The 10,357-nt window shown below is 38.9% G+C and overlaps 1 protein-coding gene across 1 annotated transcript in view; it reads right to left on the minus strand.

Annotated features, from left to right (window-relative positions):
• SLC30A8 (solute carrier family 30 member 8) overlaps nucleotides 1-10,094 on the minus strand; it is a 31,752-nt gene extending 21,658 nt beyond the window's left edge. Inside the window, exon 1 of the mRNA XM_067712402.1 lies at nucleotides 10,024-10,094. Within this exon, the coding sequence (XP_067568503.1) occupies nucleotides 10,024-10,094 (71 nt within the window). The remainder of the gene's footprint in view (nucleotides 1-10,023) is intronic.
• Between the last annotated feature and the right edge of the window lie 263 nt (nucleotides 10,095-10,357).

Below are 10,357 nucleotides of genomic sequence, written 5' to 3' on the forward strand. Positions count from 1 at the left end.
AATTATTTTCCTCCATTGAAGAGTTACTTTGTCTTATCACCATCCACAAAAAGATCTGATGGTTTTGGCTTAAGTGATGATTAGTATTACAGTTCTAATTATCCTTATATTTGGGGGGTTTCCTGAATAAAATAACATACATATTCATTATAGAAAACCTGGAATTACAGAAAGGCACAAAGCAGAGGGGAAAAAATCAGTAATAAATTACCACCAAGAGACAACTATTATTGATAGTTTTTTGTTTAGCTTTGTAATAAATACTGTTTTTACTTAGAGTCCATATTAATTCGGATGTTTTTGACAGCAAGTACAGAAAACAAAGCTCATGCTAGGTAAATTAACAAATGGGAATTATTGGTTCTGCACCTGAAAACATCTAGAAGTATTAGGCTTCAGCCTGATTTATCAAAGCTCCAGATCCATTACTCTGCAGTTCTCAACTACTCTTCAATCTCAGGCTGGTTTTCCTCATGTAGTGGAATAGTTGCCCAAGATAATCAGGACTGTGTACTTGTTCTTTCTTATACAGCAAGAAAGAGTGTTCATTCTCCCAACTGCAAAACAGGAGTCCTGAGCTGCATGCTGATTTGGCCAGCCTCTGTAGCCGGAGGACTATGGATGTGCTAATTGGCTTAGACCTTGTTACAGCCAGAAGATTGGCTAAACGCAACAACGCTGACTCCTGGAGCTGAGAGTGCGGTAACTGCTACCCAAATCACATGACTGCAACTCAGTGGGGATGGGCTGGAATAGGTTGTGGATGAAATGACAGTGTCACAATAGGATTCCACCAAAGATACAACTTTGGAACCTAATTTTTAGCTGTATATATTGTTAACATTTTCTCAACTTATTAAATATTCTATATCATTAGTTTAACATACAGAGAGCATTATATTTAGTATAGATATGTTACAACATAAGTAACTATTTTCTATTATTGGACAATTGACTCTTTTCCAATTATTTGGCACCACTGTGATTCATATCCTTATAGTTATCCTTTGCTAAGTATATTATTATCTCCTTAAAATGCAATCCTGAAAGGGGAATTACTTGGCTAAAGAGTATCTACATTTTGGGCTTCCCTGGTGGCACAGTGGTTAAGAATCCGCCTGCCAATGCAGGGGACATGGGCTCAAGCCCTGGTCCGGGAAGATCCCACATGGCGCGGAGCAACTAAGCCCGTGTGCCACAACTACTGAGCCTACGCTCTGGAGCCCGTGAGCCACAACTGCTGAGCCCGCGTGCCGCAACAACTGAAGCCCAAGCACCTAGAGCCTGTGCTCCGCAACAAGAGAAGCCACTGCAGTGAGAAGCCCGCGCACAGCAACAAAGAGTAGTCCCTGCTCGCCATGACTAGAGAAAGGCCACGTGCAAGCAATGAAGACCCAACTCAGCCAAAAATAAATAAATAAATTTATTTTTTTTAAAAGAGTATCTGCATTTTTAAGGATTTTGATGTATATTTGCCAAATTGGCTTCAGAATGTTTTTGCCGATGATGTTAATAGCAGTCAGGATTTTGAGCAATTCTAAGTAATCTTCATATTGGAATAAGAACTATTTGGCAAGAGGCACATAAAGTACTCATACCTATAAATTTTCACCTTTGTAATGTGATACATACCCTGATAATAAACAACCGTATAAGGTAGTAGTGTTAGTCACCAATGGTCATCGACGCAGAGGAGCCAGAGAACTAATAAGAAAACATGGTGGAGGTTTCCTTTTTCCTTGTGCTGAGAAGGCAGTATGAGCAGGACAGGGTCACCAAATATTCTGGCATTGTTCATATGACCACTCTGGCCATATGAAGCTTTACTTTATTTTCTATTTTTCGTGAATCTTGTGGGCAGAGAAAACCAGGTGGTGAGTGACTGAGAGAGAACTTATCCTGGAACAGTTTAGAAGGCAGACCAAGGCAGTAATTCCACCAGGGGAATGGCCTGTGAGCAATGCCACAAGAGGAAAAGTGCAAGAAACCTGGCCAATTTTTACTTTTAAATGCTGCTACCTTGTCCTAGACCTAAGATTAACCAAGTTGGATACGTTTTGAGCTGAGATTGTTCCTTGAAGCACTAAGCCAGAAATCCGAAACAGGACTGAAATTGGATACAGTGTGTTCACGTGTGTGTATGTATGTGTTTTATGAGGTGAGATGGGAGTCCACCATCTTCGCTGGGCTCCCCAAAGGGTCTGTGATTCCAAAAGAAGTTAAAAAACTGAAGTTAAAATATATTCCTCATCATCTCATAAGAGCAAAGTGGTCTAAGTGTCTCTAGATGCAGTACAGCCTCTTGATCTGAAAAGTGATGCAAATTCTAAGAAGAATTTTAAAACGAAGGTTCTAAAAAGCAAATGCTAGAATGCATCAAAATATGAAATATGAATTTACTTTCAAAGAATAAATCACCAGAGGTCACCACACATTCAAATATGGCTGACGCTTTGAAGAGTAGGAACAATAGGCCGGAGCAAAGAAACTTACTGTAGCATCAAAAAGAAAAAACGGGGAGAAACAGAGAAGAAAAATAGGGAAATATTACAAAAGTTGATGTCAATAGCCTAGAACTTAGAGTTCATCTCTTAAAATAAGAATTAGAAAATGGAGCTTTATTTTGTGATCTTGGAGAAGCATTTTTGTTTTTAATTTTGTATCTTATTTTTGTCTGTTGGTAGAAGTCAAACCCCTTTGGTTCTATATCTCTTAAGTGGAGCTGGTAATATTTTTCACACTCTTCACATGTTGACTATATAAAATCACTTTGTTTTTGTACTTTCACATTACCTTTCCCAAGAGCCTTAAATCACTCCTCCTGTTGGGAGAGGAGATAAAATCTAAGGTCCCGTCATGCATTTCCAACACTTCATGTATCCATTCGTTCAACAAACGTGTTGCATGCCTGCACCATCAGAGGTGCTAATGATACCATGCCTCTGAGACCAGCAAAGTTCTTGACCTAAGAAGCTTGTATCCTAGCAGAGGGGAACACAGCAAACCAGCTGATAGTGACAGAGGCTGTGTAGTATCATGGGCGGTGACTGGGAAAGGAAAGGTGAGGCTACCTGAAATAGAGTGGTAGGGGAAGGCACCTCTGTAGATGATATCTGAGCAGGAACTTAAAAGATAACCCGGAGCAGACCTACAGGAAGGAGGAACATCACAAGCAGAGGGCATTGCTGGTGCAAAAGCCGAAAGGCAAGAAAGAACTTGTCTTGTTCAGAAGCTTGTCTTGAACAGAAAGGAAACTGCATAGTGGCCGCTGTAGCATCAAGAGAGAGTAAAATTGAATCAAGTCAGAGAAGTAGGCAGAAGTCAGATCATGCAGAACTCCGTGGGCCATTGTAAAGGGTTTCATTTTCTTCAAAATATAAAAGGAGGAAGTCGGAAGGTTTTGACTAGGGAGGTAACATTATGTGGTTCACATTTCTAAAATGATCATTTTGGGTGTTGCTTGGAAGGCTAGAGTATAGTGAGCAAAATATGGAGACCGTTTATTTGATTAAATGTTATGAGGGAGTGGGGAGTAGAAATGTTCACCTAACAGGTGTAATTTCTTGTCCCAGACCAGCTATCCAGTGTTCCACCCCTTTTTTAAACAGCTTTATTATAATATAATTCATATGCCACAAACCCATTTAATGTATACAATTAATGGGTTTTAGCATATATACAAAGTCATACAACCATCACCACAATCTAATTTAGAACATTTTCATCACCCTGAAAAGAAATTCCATACCCAGTAAATCCCCAGTCTCCTTACACACAATCCTACCTCAGGAAATCACTAACCTTATTTCTGTCTTTATAAATTTGCCTCTTCTGGACATTTTCTATAAATGGAATCGTACATTATGTAGGTTTTGTGACCGGCTTCTTTCACTTAGTATAGTGTTTTCAAGGTTCATCCATGTTATAGCAAATATCAGTACGTCAGCACTTTATTGCTTTTTATTTCCAGATGGTACTAAGTTGTATGGATATACATCTGAGGGACAGTTAGGTTGTTTACATTTTTTCAGCTATTAGGAATAATGCTACTTTGCAAATTTGTGTACAGGGTTTTGTGGAAGTATGTTTTCATTTCTATTGTTTTTCTATCTGGCATATTGAACTCATAGAATAAGTTGGAAAATGTCCACTCTTTTATTTTTTGGAAGAATTGATATTAATTCTATTTTACATCTTTGGTAGAAGTCATCAGTGAGACATTTGGGCTTTCTTTGTGTGAAGCTAATACAGTCTCTTTACTTGTTATTGGTCTACTCAGATTTCTATTTCCTCTCGAGTTTGGTAGCTGATATCTTTCTATGAAGTTTTCCATTTCATCAAAGATTACAAGCATTTTATTTTACGTGATTTATCTTTAAATCAATTAAGAGAAAAAAGGAGAGTAAATATTCTGTCTTGTATAATTATCTACATAATTACCTTTACTGATGCTGTTTGATTTTTTGTGTGTTGACTCTAGTTAATGGCTGGTGTCATTTGTTTTAAGCCTGAAGAATTTCCTTTACTATTACTTGTAAAATGAATCTGCTAGCAAAAAGTTCTCTCAATTTTTATTCATTTGGGAATGTCTTTATTTCACCTTCATTTTACAAAGATAGTTCTGTTGGATAAAAGTTGATTGATTGGCAGGGTTTGTTTTTTCTTTCAGTACTTTAAATATGCCGTCCCACTGCCTTCCAGCCTCCTTTGTTTCTGATAGAAATCAGCTGTTAATCTTACTGAGAAACTCTTGCTCACGATGAGTCTTTTTTCCTCTTACTGCTTTCAAGATTTTTCTGTGTGTTTTGCTTTCAATATTTTAACTATGATGTGTGTGTCAGAGTATAGATCTGTTTGCCTTGATTCTTCTTAGAGTTTGTTGACTCTCATGGATGTATAAATTAATGTTTTCACCAAATTTTGAAATTTGTTCCTTTGAATGTTTTTCTGCTCCTTTTCTGCCTCCTCTCTTTCTGGTATTCCCATTATGTATATGGTAGGATATTTAACTATGTACCACATTTCTCTGAGGCTCTATTAATTTTTATTCATTCTTTTTTCTCTCTGTACTTTGTGTTGCATAACTATTGACCTGTCTTCACAGTCACTGCTTCTTTCTTCTGCCAGCTCATATCTACTGCCGAGTCCCTTTGTTCCATTTATTGTACTTTTCAACTTCAGAATTTGGTTCTTTTTTATTATTTCTATCTGTTATTACTGATATTCTCTATGTGATGAGACATTGTCATCATGCCTTTCTTTAATTCTTTAAACATGATTTTCTTGAATTCTTTGAACATATTTATAAGAGCTGCTTTAAATCTTTGAATGCTAAGTTCAACATGGGGGCCCTTTCCAAGGCAGTTTCTATTTCCTGCTCTTTTTACTGTTTATAGGTTATTCTTTCCTGTTCCTTTGCATAGGTTGTCATATTTTTCTGGAAACTGGATGTTTTAGGTGAGATATTGTAGCAATTCTGAATACTGATCCCCAGCGGGCTTGTTATTGTGGCTGCTTACTTGTTTGCTTTTTTTTTTGTTTAGTGAATTGGCTTGTCTAGTTCAGTGGAGTATTTTCTTTGACCTTCCCTGCTGTGTAGCCTCTATTGCCAGTCCTCAGAGAGTGCAGCCTTGGACATGCGCACAGTCATCCTTCCCTCTCCCTACCCGCTTTCCCAGGGATGGTGATCATTTTAATCATGTTTTCTTTGACTGTCTTTTTCCATGCATCACTGTTAAGCTTCTGGCTTCTCTGCCTTTGTTGGTATCACACTCAGCTCTTGTCCTCCTTAATCACTTGCTGATTGCTCTAATGTTTTCAACAGTATCCTGAGGCAGAAATTACAACATTATCCAATGAAAGTTGGGCCATGTATTAGTCTACTCTAGCTTCTATAGTAAAATACTGCAGACTGGGTAGCTTAAACAACAGAAATTTATTTTTTCATAGTTCTAGAGGCGAGAAATGCATTATTAAGGTGCTGGAAAATTTGGTTTCTGGTTTTGGTGGCCCTGGCTTGTAGATGGCTGTCTTCTTGTTATGTTCTCACATGGTAGAAAGAGAGAGATCTCTGGTATCTCTTCCTCTTTTATAAAGATATCAGTTCTATCTCTCAGGACTTCACCCTAATGACCTCATTTAACCTTAATCATCTTAAAGGTCCTGTTTCCAATACAGTCACAAGGGAGCTAGGGTTTTAGTATATGAATTGTGGAATGACAAGAACATTCAGTCCATAAGAGCCTCCTTACAGGGACAGTATTTGAGGCTAATCTTTGTGGCTTGTGCCAACTCCAGGAGGGCTCTTTCTACCTGTCTCTCCCTAGCTGTTTCTGTTAAACTTCTAACTGGTCTACCATTTAGCTTGTTGCTCTGATGAAGCCACCAGCCTGCTCTTGATTGCTCAACAGCAAAATCCTCATTGTTTTTGACAGTGCCCTTATGCTTGAAATATCCCATATTCTGTTCCAGATAAACTTTCAGCTGATGTATCATCAGTCCTCTAAGGGAAAGATGCATAGCTCTCTGTTCTTATAGCCTGATTCTCCCATGGGCAGAACCTCTGCATCACTGCCCCCAAAACTGAGAGAAGGAACAGTGACCCACTTATCCTGGAGTGCCACCTCTGCTCCATAAGTGGGTGGTGAAGAACCTCACCCTATGTGTGAGCCAGGGCAGGGGTGTTCAGGGGCTTGTGGCTCCTGGACTATGAGTAGGGATTGGGTGAAGGAAGGGGCCCCCAGTCCTCTTGGCCATGTCTGCATCGAATACAGGTTCTATAATATGGAGCTGGGGCAATTAGAGAGTCCAGCAGCCCTTTGCTCTAGGGGTGAACTGTAGCCCCAGTTGGAAGCTGGGAGGAGAGAGATCCCTGTCTTTTGGCCACATCCAACCAGAGTAGAACTTCCATCACAACAAGCTTGGAGGGGAAAGAGGTTAGTGGGGCAGATCATGGCTCAAATGCCACAGACTCTTGCTTTTCACTGAGATTTAGTAGATTTTCTTGAATAAATCTCAGTTTGCTGTATGCCCTTAAGACAATTTCCAGAGACTAAACTGTTGGAGTTTTTTTAGTATTATTTTTACCAGTAAAATGGTAAAAATGTTTCACTGGGGAAGGAGGTCCATTGAGCTACTTACACCACCATTCCAGAAGTCCTGCCATCCCAAACACACACACACACACACACACACACACACACACACACACACACACACACACACACACACACACTTTAAGGCTTCACATTGAAACGATTCCAGTACTTTGTCCCTACCATCTGGACCTGCCCTCACATTCCCTGCACTTCTTTCATATACAGCTTGGGAAAAAGAAAAGCTCGTTTCCAGTACCAAGAAAACCATATTGAGTATGTAGGTCAACTTTATACAACTATCTCTTTGCTACCATGAGCCCAAGCATAGGGAATCACATCACTGGAAAGGGAATTGGAGGGATTGGTAGGGGAGAGATTATACAATAGTACCTACAGGGCCTAATATTACTACTTCCTGTGGTAGAATGTCTCTAAAATTATGTCCAGCAATTCCTGTCATCTTATATGCACATGCCAGCAAGAGATGGAATCCACTGTGCCACCCCTTGAATCTCAGACTTGGGACTTGCTTTAACCCATCAAATGTGGTAAAAATGGTGCTGTGCCAGTTCTGGTCTTAAGCTGTCTGACACCTGTCAGATTCCACTGCTGCTCTGTTTCTCCCCTGAACTGCCATATAAAAAGGTCCAAGCTAATCTGATAAAATGAGACACCACACAGAGAGAGAAGCCATGGGAAGCAGAACGAAGACCAGTCAAAGCCAACACAAAGACCCCAGACAAGTAAGTGAAGCCATCCTTGACCTTCCAGCACATCCCAGACACCAGCAGAATGCAGCCTCACAAGCAAACCTCGATAACTCCACATGGAGCGAGAACTGTGATAAATAAAATGTTGTTTAAGCCACTACGTTTTGGGGGTAGTTTCTTGCACAACAATAGATAACTGAAGCACTTTTGTTGTGTAATTAGAGAATACAGATTCCTTCTAGATAAGTTTCTCAACAGATGATAACAACTTAAATAGAAAGCTGATGATAAGTAGAAAAAAAGAGAAGGAAGGAGAAAAGAGAAGGACCTTCAGGGGACAAAGTTACCTCTGAAATAGAGATAGAACAAAATACATGAGAAAGGAGATTGGGAGAGGTGAGGAAAAGTGAATTAGTGAGGGGATCAAGGTTCATATGAGCTCAGGAGGAAAGAGATTAAGGACCCAGGAGGCCACATGGTGAAAGTGTGTGTGCAGGAGCCGGGGAGGGGAACGAAATTCACAAACAGGAGGCATGGTCCACATCCCAACTCTGCCGTAATTAGACACCCAGCCTTTAAAATGGCATTTATTCTCTCTGGAATCCACTTTCCTAACTGGTGAAATGAGGGATCAGGATAAATCATCTCATCTAGGTTCAATTGTTTTTATTTGGAAAAAAATAAAAATTAGTTTGACAGTTTTTATCATCACTGTATCATGAAAACCATACCAATTCATGAGGCGAATGAGACCCTGTAACCATCAACAGTTGGCTTTATTTGCATAACAGAGTGCTAATGGTCTAGTTTCATGAGAAGGGAAATACTGCTATTTTAATAATGTAGAGATGCTGTATTAATAGTGTCCACAGTGTTAACAATTTGTTGTTCAAAATTTCTGCCTGACCTAATGTGAGGCTTTGTCGTTTATGATCTCAATAAATCACATCTAATATTATTTTCTTAGAAAAATAATTCTTACAGTGTGAGATAATAGATGTGCTAGACTCTTTGCCATATATATATTTTTAAGCAAAGTTATAAATATCCTGAGAAAAAGTCCCTTTGCAGTTGCTTAAACATTCGATGCTATCAAACGCAATGCCGCTACTCTTTGGAATATTAATTTGTTTTCATGAAACACACAAAAACATTACACATATTATTAATGGGTAAGAAGTATTCTCTTAAATTCTGCTTCTAACATGAATTTATTTCAGATTCTCATTCATTTATCTATGTATTCTGAGTGTGTTTCTCTTTGCTCCCCACTTGGATTGAATTCCCCAAATGCACCAAAGTCTCATGCTTATTTGTCTCTGTCTTTACCAGGAAATTATCTCAGTCAGGAAAACTTTCCTAACCCTACTTCCTATGTAGGGTTTCCCTAACCCTACTCTAACTCCTTCTTATTTTTTCAGTTCTCAGCCTATCACTTCTGAAAAGCTTTCTCTGACTCCCAAATTCCGGCAAAGACCTAGGTTCCCTTGAGGTATTCTTACTGTATACCCCCAGAATAACACACATGCTATTTTGTAATTGCCTGTTTCTTATATGCATTCCACATTAGACTCAGGCTTTCAAGAGGACAGAGATACAGGTCTAGGAATATTTTAGTCTCCGGTATATATACACATGTTCAATCAATTATTGTTAAATAAGGGGGAAATGAATGAATATATTGCACATGGAACTGTGGGAGATAGTAAAAAGAACTAGAGCTATGTAGAACATTAAGGTCAGCTATATTTATTATAGGTGTGTATATGTGATAATGATACTATATAATTAAGAAAATAGCGATTAACTTAAGATCAGTGTGACCACAATTTGCCACATAGTTGAAAAGCCTTAATTCTTTCTAAATATAATTTAATAAAATTTACTATCTTAAAAGTGTGAAGAATTGAGGAAAAGAAAGGGAAACACATCAGATTGTGTATGTCTGTTCTTTAGAAGAAAATCTACAGATGAAAAATATACCAATAAAATATGTCCTTCGTACACTCAGGATATTTAAGGAAGCAAATCAACTACGCAGAGTATTGCCTTTTTCAGGATAATATTATATAACTTGGCCAACAAGTTTATAAAATTTTACAAAACGCCCCCAAGTTGCAACAGCAAAACTTTCCAATTCTGAAGCAGTAGGATCTAGGGACTTAGTGAATACTCAAGACACAGCGAATTGTGAAGCAGTATCTGATGTCTGTTACCTGTCTAGCGTGAAGGCGTACATCTTGGTGGCTTTGTCATTCACAAGATAAGTTCTTTCAAGAAACTCCATGGTGGCCAGGATAAAAGATTTTGGTGGTGGTGGTGGTGGTGGTGGTGGTGGTGGTGGTGCTGTTATTGTGGCGACGGCTGCTGCTCTTCAACTCACTGTCCAGTTTTAGAAGCAAAACAACATTACGACTATTCACACACTTTGCAAAGAAAAAATGAAAAGGCTTCTGGGATTACAATAACAAGCCTCCCGTGTCAGTGTTCTTGATAGATCTGCTAAAACTACAGTCTGTTTGGAATGTTACCTGGCTTCATTCTCTCACC

This window comes from Pseudorca crassidens, chromosome 17, assembly GCF_039906515.1.
Source record: "Pseudorca crassidens isolate mPseCra1 chromosome 17, mPseCra1.hap1, whole genome shotgun sequence".
Classification (NCBI taxonomy): domain Eukaryota; kingdom Metazoa; phylum Chordata; class Mammalia; order Artiodactyla; family Delphinidae; genus Pseudorca; species Pseudorca crassidens.